This window comes from Mus caroli, chromosome 2, assembly GCF_900094665.2.
Source record: "Mus caroli chromosome 2, CAROLI_EIJ_v1.1, whole genome shotgun sequence".
NCBI classification, from domain to species: Eukaryota; Metazoa; Chordata; class Mammalia; order Rodentia; family Muridae; genus Mus; species Mus caroli.
This window is the reverse complement of record NC_034571.1, coordinates 150,172,522-150,190,699: the sequence shown is the minus strand read 5'-3', so window position 1 is coordinate 150,190,699 and position 18,178 is coordinate 150,172,522. Positions and strand designations below refer to the sequence as shown.

General features: G+C 52.7%; 1 protein-coding gene across 7 annotated transcripts in view; it reads left to right on the top strand.

The window, feature by feature from the left end:
- Positions 1-357: 357 nt before the first annotated feature.
- Kiaa1755 (KIAA1755 ortholog) overlaps positions 358-18,178 on the top strand; it is a 33,139-nt gene continuing 15,318 nt past the window's right edge. Inside the window, exons 1-10 of one of the 7 annotated variants that reach the window (XM_029474457.1) lie at positions 358-506; positions 2,938-3,037; positions 3,957-4,125; positions 5,996-6,121; positions 6,858-7,011; positions 8,828-9,025; positions 11,645-12,989; positions 13,411-13,593; positions 15,936-16,059; positions 17,713-17,806. In XM_029474457.1, the coding sequence (XP_029330317.1) occupies positions 6,955-7,011; positions 8,828-9,025; positions 11,645-12,989; positions 13,411-13,593; positions 15,936-16,059; positions 17,713-17,806 (2,001 nt within the window). In that variant the 5' untranslated portion in view covers positions 358-506; positions 2,938-3,037; positions 3,957-4,125; positions 5,996-6,121; positions 6,858-6,954. Of the gene's footprint in view, positions 507-2,937; positions 3,038-3,956; positions 4,126-5,995; positions 6,122-6,857; positions 7,012-8,824; positions 9,026-11,644; positions 12,990-13,410; positions 13,594-15,935; positions 16,060-17,712; positions 17,807-18,178 lie in introns of all 7 variants that reach the window. The other 6 variants (XM_029474458.1, XM_029474459.1, XM_021156917.2 and 3 more) reach the window with 6 other exon arrangements.

Genomic DNA, 18,178 nt, shown 5'->3' with positions numbered 1-18,178 from the left:
GGTGCTATCCTCACCAGCATCACCTCCACCACCTCCCTATTTTACAGGTGAAAAACTGAGGCTTAGGAGACAAAATGACTTGCAGATAGGAACAAGAAGCCAGCAGTCCTGGGTGGGGACGCTGGAGGGAGCGCTGGGCAGCGCCAGACACCCCTAGACTGTTCCGGTGGCCTCGGCAGGGGGTGCGGAGTGGACTGAACGTCCGGCTTCTGTCACCCGCAGCGGCGGCGGCAGCAGGGCGGCGCAGGGCAAGGCGTCGCACAAAGGGCCGCTGTCCCGCCGCCGCCCCGCCCCCCCCCACGGGGTGGCCCGCCTCTTCCCCCCTCCCTTTCGCCTCCTCAGTCTGGGTCCCCTCTCCCTCTTCCCTGTCCGGGTCTGACTGCCCCTCGGGATGAGACCGGGTTGGGAGTACTCCGCTCGCCCTTCGCACTCTCTCCAGAGCTAGGAGAGCCAGAGCTTCGCGGGACAGAGACTGCCAACGCGGGGACCGGAGGAGCATCACCATGGTAACGCCCTCCTGGGCCTGGACCACCTCACTCTGCTGGGTCTTCTCCGGCACGGCCCCCCCTCTGCCCCCGTGTGTGTGTGTGTGTGTGTGTGTGTGTGTGTGTGTGTGTGTGTGTGTGTGTGTGCGCGCGCGCGCGCACCTAGAGACACTCGGTTCCTAGTGTGGGTCGTTGCTTAACTGTGTGCGCAGCTCCCGCAGAATTAGGGCAAGAGTGGGGCTCAGATCCACCCCTGGGCCTCGCGTCCTGCCTGGGCCTCTCTGCAGAGATGCACGCTTTCATCTCGCTCCAAACCAGTATGCAAATCTGAACTAGAGTTCTGGACCTTGAGCCTTGCAGAAAACTTGGGATTTTTTTTTTTTTTTTTTTTTTACCGCTTTAAACTTTATGCTGACTGACAGTGCTGTGTCCTGTAGGGGGTCTGGAATGAGAAGGAAATCAAAGTCCCCCCCCCCCCCACCCAGCACAGAACAGTAGTGCTGGGAAAGGGCGGACCCTGAGGGCAGGAGAGTGGGTTCGAGGGACTTGCTCACCAAATCTTGGGTGTCTTTGCTATTTTAGACACGGTGATTTGGCACGGGGCCTTCCCATGGGCATGAGGTGTAGAGGCATCTGGGGAGAAGGCGGAGGGGGTACTTCTGTGCATGGGTTCCCTGGACTGCACCTGGGAACGGGACCTCTAAGAGAGTTGTGTGTGCCTTTGTGCCAGTGTCTGGGAAGAAGGAGTCAAAGTGAAGTCTGTTGCTCAGAGTCTTAGCTGGGCTCCAGACAGGTTCAGGATTGGGGAGGATTCTCTGGAGCAATTTTGCAAATCTCCGGGGATTTGGACAGAGCTGGGAGATGGGCCAGGGTGTTCACCCCCTGACTCTGATTTGCTGTGCTGGCTTGGGTGGGCTTCCCTTCCTGTGCAGATCCACACCCAGAGCTCTACAGAGAGGTGCATTCACTCCGTGCCTGCACACACCAATCCCCGAACCACAATGAACACAAGCACACGGGGCTCATGTATCAGCTTGCTCGGGCTGAAATATGGACAGACACCTCTGCACACAGACAGTACAAAACTAGGCTCCCAAACTCACACCCCAGAGCCCAGAGGCACGGTACACACCGTTCTTGGGGCATAAAAGTACGTCCTAAGTGGTACGGCCTAAGGCAGTGGTTGTCTGAGAATTTGGCATCTCTCTATAGCAAGACCCTGTGCTGGGCTCTCTATGAGTGGGAGACATACCACGCCCACCAACTCTAACTGCAGACTTGTAGCCCCTCATCTCACCGATGAGAGCCTGAAGCCGAGGAGCCTACAATGTCACCCTTCCAGAAGTATGAAGCAGAACCGCTGGAATTCGCACCCTGCAAAGTCACCTCAGTGCCACAGCTCATCTATCTGTCAAAGCTCTGGTTTTGACGGAATCGGTTTATTCATTTTTCTTAAAAACAAACAAACAAACCCTCAGTAAACCCCGGATTCTCAGGTCAAAGGTCAGGCCCTGGGGTGCTCCTCAGAACATCTGAGAGAGTCTTTCCTGAGGGGTAGGACAGCCATGTTTTCATCTCTGCCTTTATTTGCATATGTGTGTGTGCATGTGTGTGCATGCCCATGTGTGTGCATGTGCATGTGTGTGTATCTTGTGATGTGGTGTGAGGGAATGTCCATGTTTGTATATGTATACACGTGAGGTATGTATGGCACAGCACATGCCTGTGTATGTGTGCCTGCATCACACGTAAGCCGTTCACTCCTTAGAGCCAGGGTCTCTCCCTGAACTTGGATCTTGCATTTTATTGGCTAGGCTGGAAAAATCCCAGGGATTCTCCCATGCCTGTTCGGCTCCGTGATGGGGGTGTGACCATGTGTGTGACGACATCCAGGTTATTATGTGAGCACTGGGGTCTACACCACTGTTTTCCCTTTGACTAGAAATGTAATTACCTCTTCTCCCATCTTTGAGCCCTGAATACTCAGACCTGGCTTCAGAAACCCTCAGGGTTCACGGACCCTCCTGCCCCAGGACCTTTGCATGTGCTTTCTTTGCCGGGAAATTCCTCTTTCCTGTAATATCCTCCCAAACCAAACCACCGTGGTATATCCGCTCACAATCCGCTCACTGCAGCATGTCACTCTAGCATGCCTTTGCAGCATGCGTTGCGCGTGGAGGTTAGAGGACAGCTTTCAGAGTGGATTCTCGCCTTCTGTAGTGTAATCAAACTGGTCGTCAGGCTTGGAAGCAAGTGCCTTAACTTGCTGAGCCATTTGCTGGCCTCTGGAGGAGACTTAATACTGTGATTTTTAAAAAACCCATGGTTTCATGCATGCTAGGCAATGGCTCCACCACTGAGCCACACCCCCAGCTCTCTTTTTCACTTTGAGGCAGGATCCCACTAAGCTGCCTGGGCCAGCTTTCAACCTGCAACTCTTTCTCATATTTAGAGTAAATGGGCGCGTCCAAGAGGAGTCTGTATTCCTTGCCTGTGAGCCCGGGTGTCTTGGAAACCTAAGAAGAGATGCCCCTCTGGCAGGACTCTGAATGGTGGGTAGGCATGTCCCTTATACAGAGATGGGTACAGCGTGAGCAGAGCCAGCGGGTATCCAGGAGGGGATGCCATAGGCTAACCGAGGAGGCTCTTAGAGGGAATTGTCATGGAAGTGATTGAAATGGCACAAACACATGACAATAAATAAAGCAAATTTACACTGAAGATGAATAGGAAGAAAAGTCAAACATTGAGTAATCAAGAATAAAGACTAGGTAAATAACTAATCCAAGTATGTGAGCAAGAAAACCCTGCACATGGGGCAGGCAGATGGGGGGCCCCTCCTAGAGCTGGGGCTGTTTAGGAAGCAGGGACAATGGGATGGGGGAACCTCAGTCCTCCCTAGGCTGACAAGCTGCTGAAGCAATAGGGAGCCACCTGATGTTACTGAGGGCCACAGCTCTGTGTCTGAAAGTCTTCAGAAAGCCTCACGTGATGTTCCTGTCCACTGACCAGAAGGGTGATGTGAGCCTCTGTTGATTAACCTGTAAAATGGGGAGAAGATAGCCAGCCCACAGAATTATCAGGACAATCATGTAGAACCATACATGGAATGGACCTAGCTCAGGCCTCACCCAGAAGGCTTACTCAGGGCAGCTGAGAGGCAGCCCTAGGGAACAACTTTGTCATCTTGTGGCTTGAGGGAGAAATTGTGCCCCAGGCCAGAGGCACAGAAGAGTAGAGACAAGGACAAACATGAGAATAGGGAGGGCTCATAGGAGCAGAAGCAACTCCCTGGATGCCACATGGCTTAGCTGGATTTGAACACCGCTCTTTTGACACCCACTCCTGTCCCGGCTCACTGCATCTGGGCTGTTACTTCCAGTTTTGAAAGTTTGTTTATAAAGAGCGGATTTGAAAACTGGCTTATAAAGAGCTGGATTCTCACGCCAACCCCCATCCACCCACACATAGACAAAAAGCGCAAGCAATTTGAGTTGGACGTGATCAGGCAGTTGGGGAGCTGACTTTGGGACCTCAGCCTAGACAAGTTCAAGAGAGTCCCAGGAAGCTGGAAGCCTGACACCTGCTGGGCAGCAGCTGGCTCACAGATCTGCTGCTTTGGCCAACCTTCAAAACCCTGGTAGGTTTACTGAGTACTCGGTAGATCAGGCAGGGCAGGCTGCAGTGTCCCAAGCCTGTTGCTCCTCTGAGGTGGGTGGTTGGGGGACCTCAGCAAGGGTCCGTGATGTGCTTTCTCACATTCATCTGCTTCCGTTTCTCACCAGCAAGCCCCCTCATTAGACCCTCCCCAGGCAGGAGCAGGGACATGGGTTGAGGTCAGACCTTTGGAACTTCCTCAGCAACTACAGATTTGTCCATTTAGAAACCACATCCTTACCCCACACCTTCCGGAACAAAATTATATGGACAATTCCAGAAGGGCCCTAGAATGGATATGCCCGGTGCTTAAAAAAAAGAAAAAGAAAGAGAAAAAGAAAAATTCTCTGAGGATCTCAAGCAAGTATACAATGTATTTTAATCATACTCAACTCTTACCAGACCCTTTCTCCCTCCCCTCTCCCTTCCAAATCCTATGTTTTTGTTGTTGTAGTTGTTGTTTTGTTTGTTTTGCTTTGTTTTTATAACTGGTGGAGTTCAATTTGTGCTGCCTATATATTCATGGTCGTGGGGTCATCCACTAGAGATTGGTTAATCTACTCAGGGCTACTCTCCATCAAAGAAAATGGACTCTACCTTCTGCAGAAGGTCTCAGCTGTCAGTTGCTCCTTCTCAGCAGGGGAAGGAAGGTGTGGGTCTCTCCCCACTTCATGCTGGAGTGCGGACTGGCTTGATCTTGTGCAGCCCTTGTGTAGGAAACCATAGGCGCCGTGAACTCACGAGTGCCTGTTTCTGTCATGGCCAGGAGATACTGTCCCCAGCAGTTCTGGGGGACACTCCTTTGGAACTTGTTTAGGCTGGGATTTGAAAGCCAGCTGGGCGTCTCCAACCTCTAGGTCTTAAAACCTTTCTGCCTCATCTTCCATGATGGTCTGAGCCGTCAATCGGATGTGCCAGTATGGTATGTATGATACAGACGTTCATTTGTGGCTGAGCATGCCACAGACACTCGTTGCATCTTGACCAGTTGTGAGCTTCTGCCTTAACCATAGTCAATTGCAGAAAGAAAACTCTCTGAGGAGATCTGGGCACTCCAGAGACTCCTATTTATACGTGTGTTTATTTATTGCCTGTGGCCAAAGTCACCAGGTGTGGCAGAGTCAGTGTCTCACCTTTTCTAGCTGTTTGTTTACTTTTCTGTTTGTGGTGGGAGATGGAGCCCAAGTCTGTGCACATCAGGCAAGTGCTTTCCCAGTCACATGTTAGCTTTCCCACAGAGTGCAGGGGATGCTCTAGGACCCTGCCCACATTAGCCCTTCCCATGAGGAGGAGGAAGAAGAGGAAGAGGAGGAGGAGGAGGAAGCAGCCACGCCAAATGAGACTAGAATCTTGGCTCTTCGGAGTAAGTGGAAAGATCTGGACCTTTAAGGCCGTCCAACCCACATCTCAGAAGGCCCAGTTAAGAACATCTGGCGAGGCCATTTAAAAAAAGGAGCCAGCCTTAAAAGTACAGGATCACACTTCTATGTTTTCCCCATGGTTATTAAAAACTACACTCACTGGTTCCAGAATGTTTGGAAAATGTAGTAAGCTCAGAAGAAAATTAAAAGGCTGCCTCGTGAGGCTCCTGCCCGTCACTACCCTCAGGCTAACGTTGCTTAATGCCCACTTGGGTTCTGTCTGAACCCACTCACATTCTGTGGATTATACTGTATGGAAAAATTTCTTTAAAAACATTATAATAGAAACTTGGTTTTAGAGGTGGGGAGAAGTTGGCTAGGAGTGAGCCTCTGTGTGGGGGTGACGGAACTCTTGTACACTGAGCTAGATAAGGTTTGCAAGGATGGATACGTGGGTAAAAGTATATCTGACTGCACCCCTCGCATTTACAGATTTTGCTTGATAAAATGAACATTGAGGACGACAATAGAGCAGGCTCACTGCAAAGCTGCTAAGACAAATGTGTACAGCCCAGAGCAGTGGTGCACACCTGAGGTCCCAGCACTCAGGAGGCAGAGGTAGGGAGTAGGGGTCAGCCTGGGCTACAGAGTGAGTTCAAGGTTAACCTTAGCTTCTAGTAAGAACCTATCAGAAAAGACTGAGGACTGGAGGTGTGGCTCAGTGGGGAAAGATGGAGGGAGGGGGCGGTGGAAGGAGCTGCTGCGCTAGCTTATTGGTGCCTCTCGTGCACAGACCCTGGGTTCCAGCTCAGCACTTCAAAAAGAAAACTAGGGCTCCATCTCATAAATCAATCTCTGGCTGGGGTGCTGGGCTCTTTCTCTGGCCCAGGTTGCAAAGAGGGTCCTGTCTTCATCCTTTTCGGCATCCATTCATGCCTGGCTCCTGCAATGAATAACAGACTCCTGGGCTGGGCTGCCCTCACTGGGAAGGAATGGAAATGCATTGATCAAGTTTCATAGCGATCATTTAGAGTCTGGCAGCAACACTTAGACTCCTGTGGTCCCAGGCTGGCCTGCCCAGTTCATTTGTCGTGGCAAGAGGCCAGCATTCCTCCCTCCAGCCTCTGGGGTCTGTTCACCATGTCCTTCCTGAATTCTTGGACAGTTCTGAGACCCAGGAGGCCCTGACTGATAGATAGTGAGCTGCCAAGAGTGTAGCCTGTCTGCCTGTCACAGTTTCCCACCCTCCAGCCACCTCTAGAGGTAGCTAAAGCACGTGGCAGATGTAGGTAGCCTGTGTAAGCCAAGGTCAACTCAGTGGGCAGACCTTGTTTTTCCTCTGTGGTTTCTTTAGGCCACTAGAATCCTGGGCAGACCATCCTGAAAGGAGTGGACCCCAGACGGAGCAGGCAGCCAGAGGCAGGGAAAGGAAGCCAGTTGTCTGCACTGCCATGGATCTGGGTTGGATGCGCACTGTCTTTCTCATTCTCACTAAGACCCTGAGCAAGGTTGGCTCTGACCCTTTGCTTGCAAAATGAGATGCCCCAGACAGATGGGCTGGAGATGAGGTCTAGAGGGGGCAGGTCCCTAATCAAGGTCACAAAAGGAGGTAGAAGCCAGGTGTGCTAGTGTCCCAGCATAGACAGGGTGAAGTGGGGCACACAGCATGAAGGGATGCAGGCCCATGGACTTACTGGCTTTATGTCCTTGGATGACACTTGGGATCTCTTTCTCTTTCTGTCCCCAGGTTGGTGGGTGTCTTGGTCACTTTTCTATTGCTGTAAAGACACCATGACAAAGGCAACTTATAGAAGAAAGAGTTTTTCTGGGCACTCACAGTTCCAGAGGATTAGCGTCTATAACCATCATGGCAGGCAGCAAGGCACGAGACAGGCTTGGTGCTGTGGTAGGCAGTAGCTGAGAGGTGTTTTACCTACAAGGGCAAGACAGAGAATGCCAAGTGGGAATGGCTTGAGCTGTTGAAACCTCAAGCCCCACCCCCAGTGACACACCCCTCCAATAGGCCACACCCCTCCAACAAGGCCACGCCTTCTAACTCTTCCCAAACAGTTCTACTAACTGGTGACCAAGTGTTCAAACATGTGAGCCTGTGGGACTGTTCTCACTCAGACCATAGCAGTAGAGAAGCAGGGATTGGCAGGTGGGTGGGGCTGGGGCAGGAGTGAGGCCTGTAGGCCGGGCAAACCCCTTCCTGTTCTACCGGACTAAGGATCCCCCACACCCCCGCACACACACACCCCCCTCTGGGGAGTGACTTCCCCATTCCCACCACACAGCTCAGCAGCATGTCAGCATGGTGACCCACCCTCCTTCAGAGTGCATCTGTAGGTGTTCATTTTCTTATTCACTTATTCTGCCGAAATGATGGGGGCGGGTGGCCTGCTGTGTGGACCCCAGATGGGAAGGACCGTGGCCTCTCTCTTTGGCATTGGAATCTGGTTGAGAGTGAGCTGTGCTTTTTCACCTGCCTCAGAGTCTCTCGGAGTCCCTCTGCCTCTCCAGTCCCTCTGCCTGTACTCACAGGCTGTGGAGATTTGCATTCGGGTATCTTTGGGTACTGTCCTGCCTGATCCCCTTGCCCTTTTGGGGACCAGAAGTTAATGTGGGAACTTTTCTGATGAGGTACCAGAGAAGGGGGACCTCTGACAACACCGGGAGGAAGAAGGTAAAGTCTGAGTACCTTCCAGAACAGGCAAAGGCTGGCCTGAGTCTTGAAGTTAAATGAAGAGGGCGTTGCCAGGTGAGGTGAGAAAGAGGCAGGCAGGTGTTTGGCAGAGGCTGGAGGTGAGCTGGAGACTCCTCTTGTCATGGTGGAGGAACAGACAGAGGTGGCAGGGCTCGGGGAGGCTGGTGTCATGCACAGCAGTTAGACCTAAGCTGCTGGAGGCCGGGTGTATTAGAGTCAGTCCTGTTTTAGGGTCCTGGAGGAAGATGGCTGAAGTACAGAAGACTAAAGGCTGGCGAGGCAGAGAAAGTGATTGCATGAAATTGGTCATAAAACTTGACAGGGGAAGAGTCATAGGTGGGTGAGCTGGAGAAGGAGAGGCCATTGGCTGAAGGCCGATGGGGCAGCTGTCATGAAGGAAGCTGCAAAGGGCGTGCCACTATGGGGTCTGGCTGTGGGGCCATGGATGCGCAGAGGCAAGGAGGTATGGGATTGGAAAGTTCCTGAGGTAGGCTGGGGTGAAGTGAGGGGCTAGCCCTGACCATGGGAGTCAGCAGGGTCTGAAGTTCACAGGAGCGGTCACTGCTCCTGCCCACACTATTACTGTAACTGTTCTTCCTCCCTGCTGTCCCCAGCAGGACCCTTCCGCCCTTGACATGGCCATCCAGCATGCCCTGGCAGGACTCTACCCGCCTTTTGAAGCCACCGCTCCCACTGTCCTGGGTCAAGTGTTCCGGCTCCTGGACTCCGACTTCCGGGGAGATGGGCTGAGCTTCCTCTTGGATTTTCTCATCCCTGCCAAGCGTCTGTGTGAGCAAGTGCGGGAAGCCGCCTGTGTAAGTCGGGGAGGGCCTGGGCTGTGGTAATGCGCTCCCTAAGGAGGCCTGAGGGCTGGAATTGAGGAGAGAAAGAGATGGGCAAGGTGTGTCTCCCCCACAAGAAATATGGTGGCTGTGGGGAGAGTTCCCAAGAGCCACTGCTTATCGGAAGGGAAAGGCCACCTGTCAGGAGAGAGAGAAAGCTAGTCGACTTGATCCTCTGACGCCTTACAGCCAATGGCACTTACATTCTACCAACAGGGGGTAAATCCAGGTGTCTACTGACCTTGCCTGGTCTCGAGGGGCCTGCCTGGGTGCTGGAACCATGCGTGGTACCACCTGGCTCTGGCTCTGGTGAGGTGGCTTCCACAGAGGCAACAGAGAATGTTCCAGAGCTTGCCCAAAGACACTGTCACTTTTAGCCCTGAAAAGCTCTTGAGATTTCAGGGTGGTGACTCTTGGGGCAAAGTGAGAAACCAAATGTTTTAGGCAGTAGTGGAAAACAACTTAGTCCCCACTCAGGCTTGAGCCGACCCCAGTCAACCCACTGGAAGATACATTCTGCTGATTCCTGCCTCTGCTTCTCTCTGCTGGCCAGCAGCTACAGCAGCTGTAAAGAGAAGAGTCCCAGGAAGGATCTTTATTGGCCAGGCTGTGGTCATGTGTCCATGGCTGGACCAATCACAGTTGACCAGAGGAACTGGGTATTAAGATTGACCAAACCCCCTGAGTCATGTGTCTGTCTCTGCCCTTGTCTGTCCGTCTGTGTCTGTCTGTCTCTCTTGTCTCTGTCTCTTTGTCTCTGTCGCTCTGTCTCTTTATCTGTTTCTCTGTCTCTTTGTCTGTCTCTCTCCATCTCTTTCTCTCTCCTTCTGTCCCCCTCTCTCTCGTTTTAAGACAATAGTAAGGTGATCACCAAGGAGTCAAACTTCTGATTCCCCCTGCCCTCGTCCCTCAGAAGTTTGCCAATGCCCCTTGAGCAATTGTTAGTTCCCCTTCCCACTGCCACCCCCAACAAGAGCCACGCTGCCAATCCTAGGAGTCACAGCATCTAGTAGGAACACCCCCACCCCATGGCAACTGCACCCGAATGGGAATAGTAGAATGCAGTGTCTCCCAGAAGCCTTTGCCAATGGCCTCTCCATGGTTCCCTGACCCTGTTGCATGAAGATCCTCTTCCCACTCCACCCCCTTTTACCTCCTCTTGACCAGCCACACCTTGTTCAGCTGACCAAACCACAAATGCAGGCCTGGAGACATAGCGCCATTGGTAGAGAGTTTGCCTGACACACTCAAAGCCCCGGGGCTGCATTCATCCACATTAGAGGGCATGGTGATGCATGCCCATGATGCCAGCACTCTGCAGGCAGAAGCGGGAGCATCAGAAGTTCAAGGTCATCTTCAGCTACAGTGGAAGATCTAAGCCAGCCTGAGCTACACGAGAGACCCTGTCTTAAAAGGAAAAATAAGTCAAAACCATGCTTTCCCTGTCCCCCCCCCCCACTTTCTATGTAGCAAATTCACATCCTTTCTATGTCTTTATTTTTAATTTTGATTTGGCTGTCATGGACAAATCCATGTCACTTCAGAATAGGCAGGAGCAAAGACGGACGCACAGTAGGTCCTTTGCAGTCAGGCTCTCTGCTTCAAACCAAGACGTAATTACTGAGACTATGGGGAATTCATGTTGCCTCTTTGAAGCGCCACACCACCACCCCTGTGGGCAAGACAGAGAGAGAGAGAGACAGACAGAGAGAGAGAAAGAGAGAGAGAGAGATTACAATGGCTAATCTAGCAATGGCCATCTTAAGGTGCTGGTCTGGCAAGGCAGAGGTAGGTCAAGTTTCCCAACTTCTCATTCAGTACTGTCTCTGTGTCATTTTAAATGCTCAGCCTGAAAACCAGACACCAGGGCTGGCAAGATGACTCAGTAGTCAAAGGCTCTTACCACCCAAGCCTGGTGACTCAAAGTCAATGCCTGGAACCCACACAAAGATGAAAGGAGAGAACCCAGGCCTCAGAGTTATTCTGTGACCTCCCCATGGATGTTGCTTTGATCATGCACACACTTACACACACATGCACACAAGCAGGTATTTTCAGAAGGGAGTGAATTCATGTTCCCTTCTGCATCCGTACTCGATCTATCTCACGCCAGCCCAGAAATACCAGTGTGTTTTATTCAACTCTGATTTGCAGATAGAGAGATCAAATCTCAGAGCAGCTCTGTTACAGATATAAACAACCCATTTAGACCTCAGATCCATGTCTTCCTGGCTTTGAGGGGAGGGAGGGTCTAGCTGGGTTGGGAAAAGTTTAGGGTAGATGGGAAGAGAGGGTCATGAAGCAAGCAGGGTTGCCATGGAAGGCACCTGCTGATTGGTTCTTGGAGCACGGCCTTCCCTCTGGCCCAGGAGGCTAGCAAGCATCTTCAAGGTCAACACCAAGGATAGGAGCAAGTGACCTCACACACTCTGAGAGCAAAGGCCTCTTTGGTGCCTGGTTCTGGGCATCTCTCTTGCCTTTGCCTGGTCCCTGGCTATTTGAGGTCCCATGTGGGAGAGGGAAGAAAATTGACCAAAGCCAAGGTCCCCTGGAGCCAGTTTCTCTTATGCTTCCCCCACTCTCTCTCTGCAGGCCCTCTATACCCACTGCCTCTTCCTGCATGAGGGCTGGCCGTTGTGTCTGCGGGATGAGGTTGTGGTACACCTGGCACCACTCAATCCACTCCTGCTACGTCAGGGTGATTTCTACCTTCAAGTAGAGTCCTGGGAGGAGCAGTCTGTCCACATGACACTCAAGTGTCTCTCCTCAGACCTCCGTGAGGTGGACAAGAAGCCAATTCCTGAGTCCTCCTACTCTCTCATTTTCACCCCAGAATGGTTGGAGGCCATCAACAATGACTTTGAGGGACGTCCCTTACACAACTGTCTCGTGGCTTCAGAAAATGGGATCACACCTGTGCCTTGGACCAAGATTACCAGTCCAGAGTTTGTAGATGACAGACCCCCAATAGTGAAGGTCCCTTCCTTAGACGGGGACTCCTGTCCACTAGAAGGCCTCCATCTGAGCAGACCCCAGGAGCCATACCAGGCTGGCGACTTGGGCGGCAAGGGATCTGTGGCCCAGATCTGGGAGAAGGGTAAAGGGAAGTTGTCTGGGGACAAGTATCCAGGGCTCATCAAGGTGGAGCCAGCAAGGCCAGGTCAGCTGGCCTTCAGGACAGACAGTGAGGCCAGCCAGAGCTTGGAGGGGGACTATGTGGCTCTTCTGGGCTTTCCCCAAGAGTATAGAGGGGCATCCCTAGACAGCGAGGTAGTGACATTTAGTGTAGATATTCAAAAATCACAGGAGACAAGACCCAGAACTAAGGGGGCACCTCTGCTTGGAAAGGCCCTGCCTCTCTCGGGATGTGCTGGGGCACCTCCCTTGGGAAGATGGGCATGTGAAATGCCAGCAGGCTCAGGGGAGAAGCCCTGTACTGGGGGCTCAAGGAGAAAGGCCAGGCATAAAGTGTCTGGCCACACTGCAGTGCGACAGCCACAGAAGCCCCATACTAGTGTCCCGGAGAAGCTGCCGGACTGTACCTCTGGCCTGGTGGAAGACACTGAGGAAGAACCAGCAGCCTCTGAGATGCAAAAGCCTGTGGGAATGCCAGAAGCCATGGTTCGGCTCAGGCCTGGGCCAAGACAAGCATTCTCTCCCCTCCTGTCTTCAGCTGGCCCTGGATCCCCAGCGGCTGAGACAAAGACAGAGGAGATCACACTAGGACGTGGGAGAGCTTCCAAGCCTGAGGACTGCCTCAATAAGAACGCCTCCTTCCATGGGTCCCCCGCTCCTGGGCTCCAGTGCTCCTTCTTGAAAGAACAGAGGGTAGCCCATGTGACCCCCAAGAAGGCCCTACTCCAGCATGCCAGGCCTCGGAAGGCCCTGTGCCCCCTCTACTCTCTGCAGCCTTGTGAAGCCAAGGCTCCAGGCAAAGGTAAGAGCCCACATTTAGCAGGACAAGGGCCAGACTTATATCTTGGTGCAGAAGACTCGGGCTGTGAGGATCAGGGCCACACTGCTGTCCCACTCTCAGGGGGCTAAAGACATCTCACTACTGTCCAGCTGAGCAACACTACTGGGGTTGTTTGGGTTCACATTCCAGCTTTGGGGCATGCTGTGTGACATTGGCCAGACGTTTAGCCTCTGAATTTAGGCCTCTTTCTCTGCTGGGGACTTATATCTCAGAGATGCTCTGATGGTTCAAAGATGCACCTGAAGGAAAGAACTTAGCATCACTGGCAGAGAGCAGATCACACTATAAGCTGTGTTGTCACTTGGGTGGGAGAGGAAACGCTGTCCCTCGAAAAGTCTGTCTCCTGGATAACATCTCCTGCTTTGTCATTCTTCTTCCCCAGATGGAACAACTCTCCCCACAACATCTGGCTCAGGCCCACTGTCTGGGGAGCCGCCTGGTTTCCGGAGAGATTCTGCAGGTCCTCCAGAGGGAGGACTTCGCCTGGAGGAGTGTTCTAGGACTAAGCCCAGGATTGAGACCCTGGGAGTCAAGCTTCTCCAGTCCGGGATAGCCTGCCTGCCAGGTCCCAGGGTGCAGAGGGGAGTCAGGGGTGCAGAGCATTTCCAGACACTGGCGGTGGGGGGGGGGGGGAGAGGGGGGAGGCCCAGGAGGCTGCTAAATTCCCAGCCAAAGGCTAGGCTTAGAGGAAAGCGGTTTCTAGGTATCTATTCACTGGTCTGTTCAGTTGTCCATCCACCCAACCATCTGTCCATCCATCTGTCAAGGCTTCAGGGAGGCAGCCAAGGCCAAGCCTGAGACAAACATTCTTGGAAAGGCTCCCACGAGAAAGGGACAGAGCGAAGCAAGGCAGGCAGAGGAAGGGATGGAGAAGACTGTGGCCAGGCTCTGGGGAGGCTCCGAGGGATGGATTATACCACCTAGCTGGCTAAGGCATGAGGGTCTGTATTGAACGTCTGGGTCTGTTAGACATTAACTGCAGGCTGATCCTGGGTGTGTCAGACATTAACTTCAGGCTGAGCCTGAGTCTGTCAGTCATTAACTGCAGGCTGATCCTGGAATGGGATGCAGGCTGAGCCAATAAGCTAGTACAGCTAAGGGTAAGTCTTCAGGGAAGGAGGCATCTATGAGGCTCTGAGTCCCTCCAGCTTCCATGCTGCAGGTAGCTATTCTATCACTGTTTCCTGAACCCTGGACTCAGTGCTGTTAGGAAACAAGTCTGATGTGATTCCCTGTACTCACAAAGCCTTTATTCTGGTGTTAGAGAAAATTCAACAGGTCATTGCAATCCAACATAACATAAATCTCCAGGAACTGAGGAGACACAGATAGTACTCCTGGTCCAGGCTTCCCATGGAAGAGGCCAGGAAGGCTTCTGGAAGAAGTTCAGTAGTGATGGGAGTTAGCCATGGAAATGTTGGGAGCAGTGTTTCTGAAACAGAAAACAGTACTTGTTAGGGTCAGAAGCAGCAAGGGCTACCATGCCTTTGGGAACTAACTATCCCTCGCTACTCCTCGACGTCCATATCTCCCAGGCCACCATCTACCCATAGATCCCAGAGTGGCCATCTGCTGGTGTACCTGTCATTTGTTGATGCTTTATTGAATTTTTCAGTGGCTGTAAGAGCCTCCTGCACTCCCACCCACCGTTCCTATTTCTGTGACATTGGTCACCCAGCATGGCCATAGCAGAAAGGGTTTTCTAGGGCTAGAGACAGTATTTCTGATACCACCTACCAGGCCAGGGCAGTGTTTTGGGCACAGAGGTCTCCTTGGTCAGTGAGAAGCTAATCGGGTGTACAGTGATGCTTCCCATGTCGGACACTGCCTATTGCCCTACTCCTGTCCTGGCAGCATTTGCTGGGTAGGCAGAGCCCACCAGGCACCATGATTGCTGTGTCCTAGGACACCCAGCGTCTGACCCTTTGTTATTCAAACTTGTGCAGGGACTGACTCCACTAGTACCTTGTGGGAGCTAGGGAGAGCAGGCAGGCAGGGCTACTGGGTCCATCTGCGCTCTGCAGGCTCTTGAGTTTACAGGGTTAGAGTTGTGTTGCTCTGACCTCAATGCCCTGGCTGACACCTCAGGCCTCTGTGCTCCGATGCTGTCCGGAACCAATCCCAGGAGGCAGTGGAGTTGTAGGGGCAGTTTACCACAGGATCCTGGGCCAGGAAGACAAGGAACACAGAAATGGTGCCTTGGCTGGACTGGGGGACAGAAAGGATCTCAGGAGCTGGAGATAGGAGGATGAGGCACACTAGACAAGCAGAACAGGATGAAGGGAGGCCCTGCCAGCTATGCTGAGTTCTGAGAGGACAGTGAGACCTATACCCACCATCCCTAGAACAGGAAACGGCCTGTCAAGAGTACAGAGCTACAAGCTGTGTAAGCCAGGGACAAAGATGGTGCCCAGTCACCACAGCTGCACCCACTGATCCTGGCTGAGTGTCGGACACTCACAGGAACTGGCTCACTTAATCCCCAAAGAAACCTCATCTCTCCAGAACTGAATCTGTCTCATCAGATAGATGAAACCAAAGCTCAGAGATGCCCAGACCAACCCAGGAACACACAGCAAATGAGGATATCAACTAGTGAGCTCTGTGAGCCAGAGCTCGCTGCCTCAGCTTTGCTTCCTGGGGTGTGTGCATTATACAGAGGCACCCCTCGGAGCTCTGAGTGAGCAGTCCTCTGTGCTGAAGAAGAGGTCGGGGAGACTTTTCTCAGGAAGGGGCTTTGAGGCTGGGCCTTTGGAGGCTGAATAGGAGTTTGGAGGTCACAGAAGGAAGAGAAGAAAGGACCTTCCAGGCAGAAACAATGTAGACAAGGGCCTGAAGAGTCACAGAGGAGGCTCCCATGGAGGGCTCCTCAGAATCGTCATTGCTCATGTGTCTTCTCTTCTTCAGGTGGTAGGGACAAGGTGGGGCGACCGCTGCTTCTGGTGTCAACCGCGGAGGATGCCTGGGAGGCACCATGGTGTACTACCTCAGAGGTCGCGGAGTTGCTCTCCTACTTATGCAGTGTCCCTAGGTAAGGAGACACTCTCATACCTTGACCATCTCCACCTCACCCTTCCGCCGGGTGTAATAGAGAGGTCCCACATCCCTCCATCCACCGTACGATCAAAGAGCCAGCCATAGGCTAGGTGCAGGGATGGCAGCTGGGCCTTCCCCGGACTGGTGTGAGACAGGGAACCTTCCACAGACACACAGCAGGAGCCCACAGTTCTGATCTGACAGTGTACTGGAGTCATAGATGAGCTGCTGAACAGAACACTCAGCCTGTCCCCAGCGCTGAGGGGTCAGCAGGCCTGAGAATCTGCATTTTTAGTAAGGTTCCTACTCACAGTGATGTGGCTGGGTGTGTCTCTGAGAAGCTCTGTTATGGCACAGAAAAGCTGAGAGGTTGATTTCCCCTGGGAAGCCAGGGTGGAAAATGGCCGCCATCTCTGTAGAATTGGCCCTGGGGCAGACAGAACCCTGGAACGTCTCCCTCATCCACTTTGCTCTGTGGTTTGTAGCATTGACTTTCCTCCTTTGTGGCGCACCCTGCTCCCCACCCCCAACTACCAGGGAGGCTGGGTAGGGTCACAAGAAACTGGCATGAGCAGACTACGTGATGCCAACTCCTCTTGCTGTATCCTGTTTGGCTGCTCTGTGTCTTGGTTTCACACACACACACACACACACACACACACACACACACCTGCCTGAGGATGGTCACAGCAAGCATGTATGCCACCCTTGCACTGGGCAGGAACTGGGTGTGTTACACTAGTGAGCCATTGATTCTCAAACAGCCTTGTTGGTGAGGGGGACATAAAACAATGTGTCCAGGTGACCAGGTACCCATGGGGGCCACACAGGCTGTGCCTGTGAACTGGTGGTATAAGGTTTGAAGGCAGTTGGGGGTGTCTTCCAAATCCCACCGGACTCCCTCTGTACCTCCTACTCCCCTACTCCACCCCTCCCACCTGCTGCTCAAAGTCTGAGGGCCCTGGATTAGGTAGGGTCAGGGAAGGACTGCTGTTTGACCTAGGCCTATAACTGGACCAGCCTGGGATTTGAGAAGCAGCCACTCTCCACCATGCCCACTCTGGTGACACCAGCAGGGGGCGAGGCAGGTGCAGGCAGCTAAGTTCAAATTCAGAACAGCCTCTGGTTGTCTGCCTGAGACCCAGAATTCCTCACTTCCCTGCAAGGCTGCATGAGTTATAATAATTATATACAAAGTAGGGGGTTTCCTTAGGGCTCTGTCTCACTCTGCTGGCTGCTTGTCCCCACCTCCCAATACTCACCCCCCCCACCCCCCCACCCCCGTGCACCTTCAAAGAGCCCCTTAAAGGAGAAAATAGCCTGTTCTGAAGCCATTTAGTTAACTTGTCTCATCTCATTGGGAAAAGGTAGGTCACATGACCCCATCTAGCCCAGTCATTGGCCAGGGAAGTTGGGTTACTAGTGCAGCCTCTATAGGTCAGAAGCCACACATGGGGGCTGGTAAATTCTGAACAATCTGGAGTCCTGCCTACACAAAGAAACAGGGGTGTGTTGGGGGGGGGGGTTGGTTCATTTTATTTATTTTTTGCTTAGAACTCTGGGAATGGAACACACAACCTCTGAGCCACGTCTCTTCCACCAGGCTGTCCTTGCCCAGCAGGACCTGATTTCGGTTTTCTACCCTCAGGCTGGAAGATAAAGCCAAGGGGCTCCTGCTGGTGATTGATGCCAGGAAAGGGACCCAGAGGCCTGGTCTGGTCAGTGCCCTGCAGAGCATCCAGGTGAGTGCCAGGTAGAGTGCCTTAGTCTAGCTGGTCTTGAGAGACCCCAGGGCTTGTGGTTGGCATCACAAAACCCAGGCAGAGTCTTTCAGTGGCAGCTAAAAAGGCCCTCCAGCCAGACTTCTAGGCAAAGGAAGCAGGCTGGTTCAAAATATCAATAAAGAGGTTAAAAGCGGCAGCCATAAGTCCTGGAAAGCAAGTTATGAATGGAATGGCTCCCTTCAGAAAATGCACTGTAGTAGATTGAAAGGGGCTCAGGGCTGGGGAGAGAGGTAGAACTTTAGAGAGAGATGGTGCAGACACAACAGGGACCTTAAAGAGAAAGGGGACTTCCCATAAAAATCCAGAGAGGAGCTTTATTAGGAGTGAGGA